This window comes from Mya arenaria, chromosome 7 (assembly GCF_026914265.1).
Source record: "Mya arenaria isolate MELC-2E11 chromosome 7, ASM2691426v1".
Taxonomy (NCBI): domain Eukaryota; kingdom Metazoa; phylum Mollusca; class Bivalvia; order Myida; family Myidae; genus Mya; species Mya arenaria.
Window position 1 is genome coordinate 51,919,905 of NC_069128.1, and position 19,342 is coordinate 51,939,246.

A 19,342-nucleotide genomic window follows, 5' to 3' on the forward strand; every position below is an offset into this window, starting at 1 on the left:
TTTCCCCCACAACACAAGACCACACTCTCACACAACATCGTGCCGACGAGAGTGATTAATATAAGTTGCAATAGCTTGTTTCACAATCGTTGTAAAATTAAATAGGTTTAAACTAAGGCTTGACATTTTTCTTGCAAATGCAGGCAATCTAAAAAAACATTTCTTGAAAGCCAATTTATTATGTGTGTAATTAGTAAACATAAAACAACTTTTCAAACAAAAAACACTAAGTAATTGCACTCTACATCACCACAAGTGACAACACCAACGCTTAACTTTTATTTTTGAAAACATAGGTAATCTAAACACATTTTTAATGGAAATAGACATAGGTAGAAAGCCATTTATTATGTGTGTAAGGAGTTATCATAAAACAAATATTCAAACAGAAAACACTAAACCTACCTTGACAATCTTTTCATAGTAGATAATGGTGAATCCCTTCAATGTGAGAAGGCCATACAGCATCTCCCCTACATTGGGCTCAAACATGAGCAGGTACAGTTGGTCCTGCTTCCTTCCTGAGCTCAACAGTTGGATCAACATGTCCAAGCTCTCAATGATCTGTAAAACACAAACCATGCATGAAATATGATAAACTTGTGCCATCTTTCTGTTATCATAATCACAACATCTCTGTGGCATTATCACTAGCCAAACATTTGTGAATATTTTCAACTTAGTGAGAATTTCGTAATTTTTGACATCGATTATTTCAAATACCCGCTACTTTTCATCAGATTTATTTATATGCATATATTGTTTAGACCATTTTCTTCCTTATTTTCATATTTTTGGTGTACAAACTTTTGTTTCATATTAGAAAAAAGGCAATTTTTCACCAAGTTGATTTTTTTTACTAAGATGCTTATTGAATACGGCCCCTGGTCCAGTTTGACTAGCGTCTGTAAAACACATTTTCAAGCCATGTAAACTTGTCCAGTATTACCACCATTAACAGGTGATGATTGTTAATCCTGAAATATAGCCTGTGGTCTGTTTGAGCGATTCATGTACAAGGCTTATTTTTTTATTTTTCAACAACAAAAATACATGAATATTCAAAACCGATTTTTATATTGGAATACTAAACGTTCAATGGAATATTCATTTGCATCCCTGATAAATTCATACAAACTAATGCAATTCAGCAGTATTACCATATTTTCATCCCCGCAGGCCATCATGTAGTTGAGAACGGCAGCCATTTCCTGGGCAGTGATGTCTTTGAGGATGAAATACTTCACCAGACCCATCAAGGAAACCCGGATTGTTCGCGAGTCCTCCTCTGACAGGCCCCCACTGGTACTAAAAGTACAGAGGTTAGGTGCGAATTAGTTTGTCAGTACACATAATTTTTATGTGAAAATTGTATGTCATTCATCTTCTGATGGACCATTGTTGATAAAGCTATAATTTTGAGTGCTGAGGGAACCTTTTATCATTCAAATGTTTCCCTGTTATGCCACAACTCTCAATTATAAATGACTTCCCTTTAAATATCAAGCACTTTTTAAGCTTAAACTCCATTTTATTTCACAAACAGTTAGAATTGTTTTTTAATACATATAAACATATATCAACCCAGCCAATAACATACAATAATTCATAAAGAAAATGACTTTTTTCAAACATGTCATTATTGTTTACATCATGTAGCTAAAACATCATTATAGGATGGCACTGAGGTGAACCTGCCCATCTGTGCATGTCCAATATCAATTTTGATTTCAATGGAGTTTTTTTTTTTTTTTTTAAGAAACTCTAGCCAAAGGGTCAATAAAGTGTTTGATATAAAACTTAGAATAACAGAAAGTTTCTGATATTGTAAAAATCCGACACCTGAAAGCACTGCGCAACAACATTTCACGCCATGACTCTGCCAGTTTAAAAATCAGAAAAAAAATCACAGGTGTCTATTCATATTGACTTACTGTTCACATAAACAAGCGCAGCAGACTAAAAGCCAATGATCACCTGTAGTTGGCTGTTTTCAGTCAAACAAGGGGCATTACTCCACAATTGATAATACCAAAGTTGTGGGCATTGTTCTATAAGTGCAAATAATCTTCTGCAACATGTCTACCAAATTACGTTCAATTTATTGACTGGTTTTTGAGTAATGGCCATCATAATGGCTGCATCTCTTTATCGCATACTTTGATAAAATTTGAAGAGTAAGCATTTCCAATATTGATGCTGTTTCTTTTTTACTTTATTCGCTGGAAAAAAATGTGGATAGGATACAGACTGATGTGAAAATCATACAAATAAAGTGATTTTATGCGTTTATTGATAACTAAACTCTATGGAAATGTCCGAGATGCAGTCCAAAACTTTTTCCCTCAACTTTAACACATCTGATATCAATGTTCGAAATTGTGTTTGCATTGTTATTATTACATTCATCACATCTGGTAAATTATAAAAGCGTATCATATGTATAACATCACAAGAATATAGTTGTACAATATTTTATCCCAGCAGTAAATCTTGGGTATTAAATAGAAAGTCTGATTGTTTCACAATGAACCTCAAAATAGCTTTATTAAGTAAATCTTTACCTGTAGAACGTCCTTATAACATCTAGAATGTACTGTACTCCAAACATTTTCCTGAAGTGGCGGCGGTCATCCTTGATGATTGTGGAGAGGTATTGTATGTGACCTATGAATACAATCAATCATTTGATTGAAAAGTAACACCAACATTGTTCATGTACTTCTTACATGGCACTTTTAGTTATTAATGGTTACCAGATGAAATGGGAAACTGTACATTTAACAGCCTAAGTCCAAAAAACACCAGTGTTTTCTCTGACTAGAACATGATATTCAGTTTTATATTCATCATAGGCTTAACTTGATTGCCAGTATCGTTATGCACCAGTAAATTTACCTTCCCGGTGGCCCTGCAGTACTGGTTTAATGCGGTGGCTTTGACCTTGTGCCAAATATAGCTGGGAATGGGCCTTACCTATGATCCCTGGGGTACTGGCACATTTAGCGGGGATTTTACCATCAGTTCGTCCCCACAGAGCAGGAATTTTACCCGGCATGGTTACAATTGACTGGTGCATATATAAATCATTCCTGAGTTTGTTTTTGGTATAAACCAATACAGGTGGCCTTTTTAAGAAACTGCAGCCAATGGTATAAACACTGGATAAGTTAGCCACAGGTTATCCCACTAGTTATAAACAGCTAAATATTGACCAATCATTACACAGTGTGGCCTTTTTTAACCAATGCAAAGAATTAACCAATTTTATACCGCTGACTGCAGAAGATTAATATGCCTCCTTATGGGACTTGAACCCATAATCTCATTGAATAAGAAGCAGACACTTCTCACAACAGACCACTGTGACCCTTTATAACTTGCTCATTTGTGTGAAGTCAAGGCAATTTTAAACAATACAAAATAGAGAAATATCAATTGAAAAAGAGCTGATATTTAAATGGAATATGAAACATGGCAATCTCACCCATTAAACATGGCAATAAGGTAATTAAACCCATTAAACATGGAAAAATGGCATTCAAACCAATTAAACATGGCAACATGGTAATTAAACCCATTAAACATGGAAAAATGGCATTCAAACCAATTAAACATGGCAACATGGTAATTAAACCCATTAAACATTGACAAATGCCATTCAAACTCATTAAACATGACAACATGGTAATTAAACCCATTAAACATGGAAAAATGGCATTCAAACCAATTAAACATGGCAACATGGTAATTAAACCCATTAAACATTGACAAATGCCATTCAAACTCATTAAGCATGACAACATGGTAATTAAACCCATTAAACATGGAAAAATGGCATTCAAACCAATTAAACATGGCAACATGGTAATTAAACCCATTAAACATTGACAAATGCCATTCAAACCCATTAAACATGGCAACATGGTAATTAAACCCATTAAACATTGACAAATGACATTCAAACTCATTAAACATGGCAACATGGTAATTAAACCCATTAAACATTGACAAATGCCATTCAAACTCATTAAACATGGCAACATGGTAATTAAACCCATTAAACATTGACAAATGACATTCAAACCCATTAAACATGAATATATATCATTCTCAACCACTAAACATGGACACAAGATTATCTCACTTATAGAACATGAAAACATGGCAATCTTACCTATTCTGACAGGGAAGTCACTTCTCGACCAGATACGAAAATCAAACAAGATATACTGGTACAGATGTTGCAGCATAAGCTTGTTGGTGGCGGCAGTGGCCTCTATCAACAGTTGAACAGCCATCAAGACATTCACATCTATCAACTTGGCATTCACCTGAAAGAGATTACTGAAATATATACTCCTATCTCTTTTTCTTGAAATATTCAATATCTTTTGGATTTGGCCAAGACTTTAAATGGATTGGAAATTTTAGTTTTAGTTATCACCATGAAGTCAAATTTTTAATGCTTTAAATTGTACATGTTACATTTAAACCAAGCTATTTCAAACACCGTTTATCCAAAATTATCACTATTTTGAAACCCAATTTTATTCCTTCTTCGTTTAACTAAATTTTTATTAAACAATCCGAAATTGCTAATTGAAATAATCGCTATTTTGAATTGAAATAATCGCGATTTTGAAGTAAAAATTACTGTCCCTATTTAGTATTTCACACCTATTTATCAATCCTTCTTTGAGCCGTAACTGATGTTGGAAAAACATGTGGCCCAATCCCTTTGCATGCCCTTTTTATATGAACGTGAGCTTTGTTACATTGCACTGTTTCTGTTTTTTTGTTGTTATCTTCATCAAATATTGTGTAAACGTATTGTCATGCAATAAAATATGTTTAAACTTATCCTGATTTCAACCTTCATCATCTAATTGTTTTTCACACCATACTGCAATAGCACTTGGGCATTTGCTTAAAGATGCACTCTTACTCCCATATAAGATTTACCACAATCAATACAATTGTTTAAATATACCAAAAAGGATGAATAAATGTCAAAACCAATGGCTCTTATGAAGGATGCCGAGTCTAAATTTGTAAGAAATGTGCAGAAAACATGGTATCCCTACCTTATGAGACTAAAGTAAATCACAGTAAATCTTTAAGCATTCACCAATCATTTAATGTTTTTGCGTTTTTAGCTTTTAAATACACAGTTACAATCGTATGAGCAGTAATAAATATTATCCATAAATGCATTATTTAGTAAGTGGTTAAAGGTTTATCATTCAAAAATTTTGTTTGGTTTACATGTGTATGTATTGATTTTGAATAAGAGTGTCACTTTAAGTGATAATAAATGTATATCAAAATTAGCATATTTGAGCTATGACATTGGTTTATTCTCTAGGAAGTGATCTAAACAGTTTGCAGCCCACCTTCTGCAGCAGTGCCCCAATGACGGCTGCCCCATTTGTCTGTACAAAGGTCTGTTGGTTGACGGGGCGGGTCTGTACCATGTTCCGGAGTAAAGTCAGGAAGCCTGCCACCTGGTTCTGCTCCAACTTAGTGTCTGTTTGAATTAATAATACAATCATGTTGTATATGTTGATTGTAGAGAATAGGATATCAATGCAATGCATTGTACATAATAGTACCAATAGGCCATTTTATTGTTGCACATTTATTCCATAACAGTCAAGGGCTTCAACCTGTTAAACTCATTTATTCAACTTCATTAAGGTAACAATTCAAATAGCTTGAATTATTCAATAACATACTATTTTTTGCATGGTTTTTTTTCCATAAGAGTTAATATGTTTCGATGCAACAAAATACAGGATACCAATAATACAATGAAAACTTCAGGGACAAGCCCAGAAGTCGAAAGTGTTCAATCTGCCATATATAAATAGTCGTAATTTTGTTGCCCCTGACAATGCAGTGGATTAATGCAGGGCAGGCAAAGGCCCAAAGAACAATGAACTAGAGACACAAACATATTAACACCACATACACAAATACAAACACCAAAAAGGATTAAAGTTACACCACATACACAAATACAAAAACCAAAAAAGATTAAAGTTACACCACATACACAAATACAAACACCACAAAGGATTTAAGTTACACCACATACACAAATACAAACACCAAAAAGGATTAAAGTTACACCACATACACAAATACAAACACCACATCCTCATCAAAATTGCTTGACCATTAAATGATGGGGTTAACTGCCTTGAAATTGACAGTAAACAAACATTATTCACAACCTCCATAATTCACAGCTGTTGGTATAAAGATCCCTGTACAAACACTGCAATGTCAAGAGCAACAAAATTACTGCTTTTCAAAGTGAAAAAAAATATTCTATTGACACCATTAACTTTACCATTGGTATACCTGCAAGGCAAAATGATCCAGTCCCCCTGTTCATCCACTGTGTTGTCAAAGACAACAAAATTTAAACAGCAGAAGGAAAAAAAGAATCCCACTGATGCCATTATTACTTTATTTTCAGAATACCTGCGTAAGAACTGCTAGGTAAAATGACCCAGTCCCCCTGTTCATCCACTGTGCTATCAAGGAGAACCAGGTCAGGACTCTTCACCAGTGGAGGTAAGGATTGTCTGTGTACTTGCTCCAGCAGGGGAAATAACACCTGGATCCCTCCTATGCAGTTGATCACATCCTGAAGGTAGAGAAAAGGGTATGTGTGAAATGCAGGAGCATGTAAAAGCAAGTATAAACATTATTCTATTCAAATCAAAAGCATTTCAAGCAGATGAGAAATACTCCTTTGGTATCCACTTTCTATTGCACTCATTTGTCACTGAGTTGATTAATTGGTTATTTAAAAAATATTCCGATAGAATGATGGCAAAAACTCGAATCTGTTTGTTGGTAGTGTTCATATGTGAACCAAGTTACATGAACAGATGAAATTGCAATAGAACATGTAAAGAAATGTTCTTAATACAAAGTCAAATGACAAACATTTCACAGTGAATTTGTAAATATCCACCAATCAATGACAAACATTTCACAGTGAATTTGTAAATATCCACCAATCAATGACAAACATTTCACAGTGAATTTGTAAATATCCACCAATCAATGACAAACATTTTGCAGTGAACAATTGTAAATATCCACCAATCAATGACAAACATTTTACAGTGAGTTTGTAAATATCCACCAATCAATGATAAGTATTTCACAGTGAATTTGTAAATATCCACCAATCAATGACAAGCATTTCACAGTGAATTTGTAAATATCCACCAATCAATTACAAACATTTCACAGTGAATTTGTAAATATCCACCAATCAATGACAAACATTTCACAGTGAACAATTGTAAATATCCACCAATCAAACCTTGGTATCCCAGTTGATACACTTCTGACCAGACAGGATTCCTTCATTCTGATTGGCTGACAGATCCATGATCTTACAGTCCTTGCAAGCCTGAAAAAAGAGCTTTATATTTGTACACTTCTGACCAGACAGGATTTCTTCATTCTGATTAGCTGACAGATCCATTATCTTACAGTCCTTGCAAGCCTGAAAAAAGAGCTTTATATTTGTACACTTTTGATCTGACAGCATTCCTTTATTCTGATTGGTTGACAGATCCAGTATTCTTATTGATTAGTCAATATTTATCCAATAGTAACCATTAACCAATCAAATTATTTAAATACAGTCAAAACCCTTTGGCTCGATATCCCAGGGACTGGCAAAAATACACATGAATATCGAAGCCAAGCGGGAATGCTTACAAAGAGTAAAACAAAATCAATCCTTAACATCCAGTTCGAGCTAATGAGGATATCGAGCCAAGCGATATTGAGCGAACACGTTTCGACTGTATGCATGTAAAGATAACCGCAAACAACTTATTCAAGATTTATACACTTGGCTGCAGATGTACATGGAGCAAGATACAGGAGTCTTCGTTGGTAAGAACATGTAAAACTAAATGTTACTTCACATGAATAAAAACGTAAAAGAAAAATGAAAGAGTGACAAAGGGCAATAACTCTGTAATTAGCTTAAATAGAGGTGTGGTTCCTGTACACTGCACTTCCTTTCATAATATTCTATCATTGTATGAAGTTTAATCAAATTCCATCCAGTAGTTTTCAAGTTATGACTCCAATATACCCCTTTCAAACTTGGTTTAAATTTTAAGTATTAGAAGTCATGTATACCCACCCTTGCATTGTAGTGTAGCACCATTTTACCAGGTAAATCCAGCACATCACTCTCTTCCAGGAACACGGTGAGATTGTTCGGCCCCGCTGAGTACAGACACTTGACTTGAGTGGCTGAAACAGGCTCATGGAACAAACAAACCGATCCTATCTGTCCATTTAGGGGAATTGGAATTCCATATTGGTCGTCTTCAGATCCACAAGGTATGCAGTCAACTCCTGGAACACTGTTGTTGGATTTTGACGCCCCCCGGGTGAGGAATTTGAAAGGGGAGATTTTCTTCTGTGGTTGAGGACTGATTGCTTTTTCAGCCTCAGCTGATTGTTGTAGATTCCAAACATGAGCTCCCACACGGCATGATGTGAATTGCTGTAAATGTAGAAATCAAAGCACTGGATGCACTGCAGGTTGGGGTAGCTTGAACAATTATAATTATTATCATAGAAGTATTTTTATTTCTATTGTAAGATGCACAAATGGCTCACAATGCTTTCATGATTTCATATGTGATCACATACATAAAAGACTGTAATTAACATGACAAGATTTAAAGTTTATGTGCATTAATGGATTTACTTAGTAGATTTTATGGTTATAACATGGCTTGTTTATTTTCAGTATTTAATTTTTAATTAGATAAAACAGGATCTATTGCAAAAAAATAATAAATTCAATTTAACAACCATTTTTCATAAAATTAATATAAATAATTTTATCTACCTCAGTCATGTTGGGATACTTAAGCTGAGAGTTAAGTCTGAGTTTCCCGTCAACGTAAACATTCAACTGACTGGAGACAAATGGACGTTTGGAATTTGTGTGAACAATACACACATCATGCTGCAGAAAAAGACATCCTTTATAATGAGCAAAAATATTTGGGTACATTACCTAAACAAACAAATTCCACTTCAAATCATAAGCTCATTCATCTAAAACTTCAGGAGTAATTCAAGTCAAAAATGGTCATAAAAGGTACATGTTTGTATGTATATAAGACGTCGTCAACGCAAATGATTTCTGTGGAGGAAAAGGTTAAGCCATAAAGCAGGCAATCATAGCTATCTTCATACTTGAAAAGGTTCTTTTGAGAAATTTAAAATATTGTTTGTTTTGTAATCTTTTGGTCATCAAAAGTATGTATATAAGGTGTCGTCAGCAAAAAATGATTTCTGTGAAAGAAAAAGTTAAGCCACAAAGCAGGCAATCATAGCTATCTTCATATTTGAAAAGGTTCTTTTGAGAAATTTTAAATATTGCTTGTTTTGTAATCCTATCTCTTGGTTAAAATTTGTTTTTGTTGTTAGTGTGAATACCTCAATGAGACTCCTTTTCGCAGACAACATCACATAAATAAAAATTATAAGGTCACAGAAATAATTGTCTTGCACTATATCCTTTCCGCTACCATAGCCGCCTAATGCAGACCCAAAATTCGGGTGTCCCCATTACCTCTATCATACACCGGCGAACTACCACAGCAGTGTAAACCGTACTCAAATTTTCGGCTTCTGATTACCGCTATCGTACAGCGTGGGAATACCGCTTATTTTTATAATCTTGTACATGTTTTGCTAAAAGCAGAGACTTAAATCTCCCGATTAAAATGCGTTAGCAATTAGGTAAAATGTTTATCAATTTCGAAACAGTATAAATTTATAACACAATTAAAGAAATTAATTACAAACATTATATAGTACATAAAATTATATAACATAACACCCTTATAAATCAAGTTTGCATTTCACGAATTAGTGACATATACATTATCCCTAATTAGGTAATGTTCTAGTGAAAATGTACATTTTTCCTTTTACTTAAACCCTTTGATAGACACATTAATACAATAAAATGCATTTTATTGGTTTTATTATGTAACGGCAATTAAAATATTCACTTATTAATATATATGACATTTCGGCATAACTACGCTCTGGTTGACTTCGGAAAAATACAAAACTCTCATTAATACACTACGGATATGATGAATTTTGAACAAATGTAGGAATAACCGTAGACGTGTGTTGTAGTAATTTGATTGAAGACAATCATCAGTAGGTAAACGCACATGCAAAACAGCGCAATGGTAATCCTGTGATATGTAGGTTGTGGTACTTTTCATCTTCGGTATTGGCTACTTTTTAATGTTTATAAAACTACTATAGGCGAGTTTTGTAAATAGGAACTACTTCTTTGAACAATTTGTTAAGTACATAAACGATAATATTATGCATTAATACACTCTGGTAGTTCTAGTACAAACATTTCATGTATATGTATTTCAAAATTGCCGGAGACGTTTAATGTTATGATCAATCTTGGAATTATACCACGTGTGCATGCATAGATACACTATGGCAGTTTTAACTTTTGTAGTAACTCGATATTTATGTCTGTTGTTTTCCTCATAAATACACTACGGCTATTATTTGATATTTCTCAAACAGCAATTTTGTACTACAGTAGTAGAAAAAGGTTTTCCAAAATATTTCAAAAGTATAATGCTCAAAAAGATGTTTGTAAGGCAACGTTGCGAAATGTTTTTATTATTTCAATCATATTATGTATGTGTGTGCTTGAATCGGAGTAAATTGAAAAAATCCACATAAACACTCTCTGGAATGCCATGTGTGGCTAAACCATGTATGTATAAATACGCTATTTTAGCCGTGCTTAATTTTAATGCACACATCACATTATCACAGTTTTCCAGGCACGTGTCATTCTATGTAAAATTCAGTACTAAAACAAAAAGTGAAACTTATGATTTAAGAAGTGGTGTAACTATGTTTGTGTCTCTAGTTCATTGTTGTTTGGGTCCTTGACGTGTACCCCTTAACAGGGCCTATTTTTTACTGTTCAACTAATGGGCTTGTCCCCGTAGTATTCATTATATTATACATATTTTTGTTTATTTTAGCATTTATACATGCATAGAGCGATTACAAAACAATATGTTTTTCATCAAATAAATCAGAAAGGAATTAAAATAACAATTCTCTATCATGATATTTTACACACATGTTCATTCATTTCCTATATAAATGTATACTTATAGGACTAAAATCCAAATACGGATTCACAATTCATTCATACATAAAGGTTATAAAATGTATAGATCAATTATATACATCATAGGAACTTGAGGAATACATAGGGATAAAATTAAACACGACGCAAATCAATAATGATAATACTTTTTCTCCAATCAACAAAGAACACATGTACATAATTATATAATAGAAAAACATAGACCAAAACATAAATCAAAGAATTTGGCTGTAACTATTATATTGCTAAAAATATCGCAAGATTTGTCACGGGAAACAACATCAGTATAATCACAGCATGCGATTAACGAAACGGCAACAGAGTCTAGTGGAGTTTCTGGTGCAATGCAATATCATCGGTCTGTAAAAAGAAATCACATATTGATGAATATTTGTTATAAAGACACGTTGTTAGCGACAATTGCATTGTATATGTGTAATTTCGAAAAATATGTCCTCATTTTAAGCATGAAATGTTTAATTCTATAAAAAACATAAAAACAAACATTATTCGTCCCTTCAGGAACAAAATGTTGACACCTGAACAACATTTTGTTATGATTGTTTCATCAATACTATATTGAAAATTTATTTTAATACATGATTGATCTAAACGGCGCTTTCTTGTACTAGACTCTGAAATTCAAGATGTGCCATTAAACAGTAGAAATAATTTAATGTATGCATTTTCATGAACTTCAGAGGCCATTCATTGTTTCGATTTAAGGGTCATTTCAAACTGCAATTATATAAAAAACATATATTATTGAAAATGTTTAGGATACATGAGTTGTTGTTTTCCGTTCCTCTGTGTTTCTGGAGCCATAGTCTTGTTGGACTTGACCTCCATTCGGCCTTTCCTAGAGGTAATACCACGATACGAAATAAAACATTCCCTTAAATAAAATAACATTTCATTTGAGTTTTATTTTATAAACATTAGAATTATACTCATGCAAGCTGACTCTGCACTGCACATTGCCAATGAGGTCAAGTTAATATATGTCGCTTGTTTGTTTGGATTTCCTTATACGTGTGCTATTCCCGCCGATAAGTTGTTCTGCAACCTAAAAACAGAAACATAAAACACTAAACAGCTGATTGATTTTAAAAGATGTTGTTCATGTTTCATTTTGGTGGTACATGCAACGATCAATATGTTATTAAACCTGATTATGGTTACTATTTAACATTCTGCTGCATGTTTGTAATATACTGTAAAAAAGTATTACCATTCTCTCAAACAGCTTATAGGTAGCCGGAGGGTTGAAGCTTTCTACATGATGAATCACAAGCGAGATGTCCACGGCAAACCACACACATTAGGTCCACAAATCAGCACTTTGTGTTGGTACACTGTAAATGTTCACTGTCTACAACACCCATGTTCTTTTTTAATTATAAAATAACTTTGATGCATGTTTTTCCCACTTTCCTTTTGTATTTACTTCTTCCGCCAAAACCTTGTTCTGTCGGCTATTTATTATAGGATTGAAACATGTCATCGGGTTGCACACATGTTTTGATTATTCCCATGCAGTGGACATAAGCTTCCGCGGTCCGCAATATTTCATGCCATGTGTTCCCCTCTGCTGAGCATCCTAACTTTGCCATCTCTTTTCGTGGACTGATTTTGCGATTGACCAATATGTCCTTCCGGTGTTTAATGCGTGACACGAAAGTATAGATTTTTTTCCAAACGCCAGAGGAACTGATGTTTTAAACTTGTCGGCAAATACAACATGATCATCTTGTGATGTTTTCTCTTCAGTTCTCTACAACTGTTTGAGTCAACCCTACTTCTATCTTTCGACTTAAGTACGCCTGGTAATTCCTGAGATACCCCATGACACACGGAGCACCAACGATTCTTGAATGGTGACCGTGACCTTTGATCATTGTTTCATCGACAGATATGTATTGGTGCATGTTGTATTAAGTAATGCTCCTTTCCCATACAACATTCATAACAGGGGTCACTGTGGTTCCAACCTTGATGCGACCTTGTGATATTTGTCCGGTTGGTTTATTGTCTATTGCAGTGGTTTTCATGGCAACTGTGACAGCTATTTTGTAATGGATGTTCTGTTGATATATTTGCAGTCACTATGGTTTCCATGATAACTTTAAAGCGATCACGTAATAGATGTCCGGTTGGATTTATAAGAAAGTTATAGCATATATGTCAACAGTTTTAAAAGGAAGCGTAACTAGCGTTAAATGACCTTCAAAGGCAACGTCGCCTTTGAAATGGGTTGTGTTATGTTGATTACGTATTATGTTTATACAGGAAATACCGCTGCGTAGTTTTGCATACTTCTAGATTCAAGAACGCTACCAAAGTGCACTTAAGTGACTGATTTAGTTTAATTCAAACATGAAATGTCTACCTTATCGAAGTTAACACACAGTCCGTAAAACAAATATCACAGTAATACCACTGCGCAGTTTTGCTCATTTCTTAAATTTAACAGTGATACCACAGCGTACTGCTGATACAAGAGGAAACGCATAAGAATGCGGTTTTATTAAAGCAAATTTACAAATGCCAGAGGCGAATAATGTTGAATGACGATTTTTAAAGAAATACCGTGGCTTATTTTTGCATGGTTATTATATTTGAAAGAAATTCCGTAGTGTAGTAACTGTTTCTAAGACAAAGTACCATAGCGTATTAATGCTGTTTTTAAAATTCACAATCCTTCTTATTTTAATGAAAAACGTACCACAAATTTGTGGAAAATGTGCATTTTGCGGCTGTGGAACTGGACGTACCTACTTTTTCGGTACGTTTCAGTCGTCTACAGTATTCCTACAGTAAAACAGTAGCGGTAACCAGCTCCCTTGAAAAATTGGTCTGCATTAGGCGGCTACGGTAGCGCGTCGATGTACGGTAGCGGTATTCGAAAGGATATATTGTCAAACTTGACATTTCTACCAAACAAAGTAATTCATGTAAAACTGTAGAAGTAGTTTCAAAAGTATGGTAACCTACTGATGGATAGACAGACCGCTGAAGTGACTCCTATATGTCCCTTCAAAGCTTTGTATGTGGGGATGAAGAAACAGTTTACACGTTTATTATCAGCATTTTTAATATATACTTGAACTATGTGATATTTTCTAACAAAACAATTGGATTGGGGTTCAGATCTAAAGAAATAATACTAAAAGGCATTTACACTAAATAAGATAAAAGAAAAGCCTCAACATTCAAAGAATATATATTTCTTCACATATCAGTTCTTACCCAGTGTTCATCCAGCAAAATTGCACCAGTTTCAGGAACCGTCACTGAGTGGTGATCTTTTTTACTGAACACCGATATAGTTAGCTCCCCTGACTCCTTAATGAACGCCTCAAACCCACTGCCGGAATTGGACAGGAAACTGCAGATCATTGAATGAATATGCTTTTATTATTTTTTAAAATTCTAGGAAAGTAGAATGTTAGTGCTGTGAACTGATGTCCAATTATCTCATTCGGTCAAAGGGTACAACTGAACATTTTTAAGACAGAGTTATGGGCCCTGCTCCACATTACATTTGCCCTTTGTCATTGGCTACATGTTAACTATGACTCAATATTTTCAACATGTTTTTTCGTTATTGTTAATGCGAAGGTGAATGATTATGCCAATTACTGCTGAAGAGACCATGACCATGACAATTCATTAGATTTTTTTTCCTTGAAAAACAGACAGGCTAAGATTATAATAAAAATAATCTCTTAACGGTCATTGTCTTCTTTTTTGATGTCAAAGTAGGTGAACATGTTAACCTCAACACATTTACATAAGTATTCAATGCATACAAAGAGGATATTAAGTGAGTACCCCGGTAGTCATTCAATTACAAAATTTATTAAAATAAGTAAATTGATAGATAACAAGTTAAATAGATTTGGTTTTCAATAACCATAAATATGATATTTGATATGCATCATAAGTACTTATGTGATGATTTATAGTATTAAATACATAAAAGTTTGCTATAAAGTATGCAAAGTTTACAAAACTATTCATTTATGACATCACATTAATCAAAGTTATTTCTCTAGTTAAATATCTTTGTTATTACACTAGCTATATATCAAAGTTATTACAATAGTTAAATATCAAAGTTATTACACCAGTTATATATCAAAGCTATTCCACTTGAAATATATCATAATTAAATAATGACACAATTTAACAAGAGCTGTCACAGAGACAGCGTGCTCGATTATTCCGCCGCTTTTCAGTGTAAGAATTGAAAAGTTTTGGCGAAACATGCATGGATCACTTTTAGATTAGTTTTCAATGCAATACATGATGTGCGGAGATATTAACATAAAAGTGGTTACATGCAAAATTTTAACCAGAATTTTTAAGTGTAATAATAAAGGGCCATTTTTTGCAAAATACAGTTAACTAACTTGGTTATTCAATTAGGTTGGGTGGTTGAATACAGTTGTATAAAGTCTCAATGCAATACATGAAGTAGTTGCTGATATATTATCCGATATGTGCTAACATGCAAGACCTAACCAGAATTTTAAGTCGCATAATAAAGGGCAATTATTTGCATTAAATGCAAACTAGAGTTATCTTACTTGGTTAATTAAGTAGGTTGGATGGTTGAGTACCATTGTATAAAGTCTCAATGCAATACTTTAAGTAGTTGCTGAGATATTAACCTTTGTGTGCTTGCACGCAAAACCTTAACCAAGGGGTGACGCCGACGCTTGGGTGAGTAGAATAGCTCTCCTTATTCTTAGAATAGTCGAGCTAAAAAATTAAAAGCGTTATTGATGTCACTATCTTGGTATGAATGCAGTCGGGCTGGTGTGTACAGTCTGCATACCTAAATCAGCCCAACTGCATTCATACCCCAATTATGACATCAATCAAGCGATTCATTACTTATATTTACACCAATAGTTCATTATTTATTCCCAGAATTGTTTAAAATATAATCCATTTAATTTAAGAATAACCTTTTTCACCCATTCTGTAAAAAGAACCAAAACGTAATCCTAAACATATTACGTCACAAAAACGCAAGCAAAATTAATCACTTCATACTTGGAACACTAAATTACTTTTAAACGCAAAATTGAAAAGCTAATAACAATACAGGCCACAATACAAACAATATCAGAATAAACAATTTTCAATTCATATTGATTTTATAAGCAATGATTCGCGATCTGAACATATCTGAATATATTGTGTTCATCGGAAAATATTCGCAATAACCGAAAGGCAGTTCATTTAAGGAATTGAAGTTGAGGTGTAAATAATGGGAACATCAATTAAGATTATAAGTATCTTCTTTGGCCGCTCGTGTAAGATAGGTTCATACAAACCCTGCGCAAGGGTTTGGATGATCCTATCTTACACAGTGACTATGGTAGATGCCTTTTCTCTCACTTCAGTTAAACAAAATGAAGTTAAAATGTAATTCTTCGCTGATACTCTTTCGGGCTTAGTAAAAGTAATTTGTGTACAGATATGTGATATTAAATTCTTAAATCAGCCCATATTCAAGTAAATAAGTATTACCTATACAGTGTCCTGCGATACGTCTGGGCTGCAGGGATGTTTTGCAGCTCTCTGTCCACACTTGCTGATAAGCACAGCCAGGCATGGAAGGAAAATGCTGTGCCAGGCCACTTACGAATCCCTGGTAACAAAATTCCCTGCAAAGAAAAGCATGAAAGTCTAAAAATATCTGAGTTGTAAAAAGGATATATATTTTAAGGGTTCTTTTTAAGGTCTTTCAGGGTCAAATTTGATAAAAATGTAAATTTAATTGAAAATCATACAAGAAACATAACATCATGACATTATTATGAGACATCATTGCGAAAAGTTTCAACATAGCATTGTGAATGATGTAATTTTATTCTTATATTAGGCTAAATGGGATCCAATGTCTTTTATAGCCATGAAAATGTCAAAATTGGTATTTACACCTCAGTTAAAATAACGGCAATCAAAATAACATAATATTTCACCAAAAAGCATATAGAAACTGAGTTAATGACTCACATCAGTTGGTTCATGGAGATTAAAGAAATGCAATGCCCCTTCCTTTCCTTCCCTACGAGCCATCGTTGACATCGCTCGCATCAGTCGACTGCAGTAGCTATTCTAAAATACAAGGAATGTCAAATATTTCATATAATTGCTTCAGTACATTGATAGAATATTGTTAAGCAAAAATGTTCTTAAAGACATCAATATACTCATCATCCACTCATTCCAACTACTTAAGTCTCAAACCTCCATTTGTTTGTCAGTATGCAGAATTATTTTAAAATGATTTGGCTGAAATGAGGCCAACTAAGCAAAATACCACAGCACACTTGCTATTCAATTGATGAGAATTAGGAAATTTGCCCATTTCTTTCAATAATCTTGTTTCTGATGCACCAGTCAATTGTAACCACGGCTCCCCCAGATCCGGGGAATAGCCGGGACATTGACTTTCGGTCCAGCCAAGCCCGGGTAAAATCCCTGCCCTGCGGGTACAAACTGCTGGTGAAATCCCCGCCAAATGCCCCCTCACCTCAGGGACCCTAGGTAAGGACCATTCCCCGCTATTGTTGGTGCAAAGAGAAAACCACCGCATTCACACAGCACTGCGAGGCCACCTGAAAGGTAAAAACACGGCCCATTTCCCCCGCTATCCCCGGAATAACCCCGGACCTGGGGGCCGTGGTTACAATTGACTGGTGCATAATAAAACAACACATTTTAATGTAAATATGCAACTGACAAATGAAGAAAAAATTTGACAAACCAATTCAATACTATGATACCTGATTTCCCTCCTCATCCATTCTAAGTAGACCAATCAACTGCTTCAGTTCTATCGCTGTTATTGATTGGGTGCCAAGACATTCCAGTAGACCAATCAAATTGCCTGTGTTACAAAAGCAATACAAAGTATAAATAATTACCCATACCTTCCAAATGAAATCAACAAATACATCATAAACATGTTCAAATATGAAGCTGAAACACAAATATTTTATAAAGCAAGTAATAATAATAAAGGTTTTTTATAATAAAGATCTTTTTACAAAACTTGCAAAGCTTTGGCATTTTAAAACACAAAAGTGAACAGCATTAAGCAAGAGAAAAATACATATATTCCTTACTTTAGTTATTAACTTCAAACCATTTCTCTATTTCTAGTAACCTTGACTTTTACCCCTCACTCCAAGCATTCTCAAGCTAGCTCTTTACATCTTACTTTCAAAAGCCTCTACTACATGGAATGACCAATTGCGTAAGATGGCTGACAATTTGTCTCTTGATCAAATCAACTCACCAACAGCAGTGTGGCTGATTTGCTTTTCCCTGGCAAGTATGGTTAGCAGACATGAAATCATGCCCTCCTTACAACACTGCATCTTATTAGTGTGGTCTAACCCACACAATTGCCGTAGCAATGAGGTCAGCCATATTTGTAGATCATGTGACTGGATATCAGGCAGCCATTGGAGGAGAAGAATTGCGGCCTGTGTGTTGTTGACTTGTTTTGGAAAGGTTTCTTTGTATGACCCCTCCACAACCTTTCAAATAGAACAACAAACAGATATCATACTGATGCCAGATACTGTCAGAATAAAACATTCACATAATTCTTGTTCATGATTAAAAACACATTATTGCTGCCATTGTTGACTATGCATGCTTTTCTGCTGAATTAAAAAAAAATCCCAAATATAACTCATCTTTTGAAAACTAACATGTGACTTAGCCTCCATTTTTCACGAAACTTGCCTCTAGACTTCAGTATATTTGTATTGCAGAATGCCGCATGGCAAGTACCAAGATACAGATGACACAACACAGAGCCTACCAAGCAATTAAAAAGAGGCCCTATACCACTGTAAGTACATGTATTCATTGTAGGGTTTTAGCCATAAATAATTAGGATTTATTCAACAATAGGTATGCATTTTACATATCATAGTATGACATTACATAATACAAACTTACAAATAACTTTTTCAAATAATGTTGAAAAAAAATAGGCTTAACAACATAATATGCATAAAATGTGCATATACAAAGAGAACAACATTTATAACTTTGAATCAAGTCATG

At 34.2% G+C, this 19,342-nt stretch overlaps 1 protein-coding gene across 5 annotated transcripts in view; it reads right to left on the bottom strand.

Annotated features, from left to right (window-relative positions):
* LOC128240176 (neurobeachin-like protein 1) overlaps positions 1 to 19,342 on the bottom strand; it is a 76,543-nt gene that overhangs the window by 42,212 nt on the left and 14,989 nt on the right. For all 5 annotated transcript variants that reach the window (XR_008262074.1, XM_052956694.1, XM_052956695.1 and 2 more), the window contains 14 exons: positions 18,561 to 18,804; positions 18,046 to 18,149; positions 17,273 to 17,374; positions 16,784 to 16,920; positions 14,489 to 14,627; positions 8,909 to 9,028; positions 8,189 to 8,557; positions 7,349 to 7,438; positions 6,493 to 6,658; positions 5,397 to 5,530; positions 4,178 to 4,334; positions 2,565 to 2,667; positions 1,161 to 1,308; positions 406 to 564 (listed from right to left, as the gene is read on the bottom strand). Coding sequence is in view for 4 of the 5 variants with exons in the window: in XM_052956694.1 (XP_052812654.1) it covers positions 406 to 564; positions 1,161 to 1,308; positions 2,565 to 2,667; positions 4,178 to 4,334; positions 5,397 to 5,530; positions 6,493 to 6,658; positions 7,349 to 7,438; positions 8,189 to 8,557; positions 8,909 to 9,028; positions 14,489 to 14,627; positions 16,784 to 16,920; positions 17,273 to 17,374; positions 18,046 to 18,149; positions 18,561 to 18,804 (2,172 nt within the window). In the remaining variant the exon portion in view is untranslated. The remainder of the gene's footprint in view (positions 1 to 405; positions 565 to 1,160; positions 1,309 to 2,564; positions 2,668 to 4,177; positions 4,335 to 5,396; positions 5,531 to 6,492; positions 6,659 to 7,348; positions 7,439 to 8,188; positions 8,558 to 8,908; positions 9,029 to 14,488; positions 14,628 to 16,783; positions 16,921 to 17,272; positions 17,375 to 18,045; positions 18,150 to 18,560; positions 18,805 to 19,342) is intronic.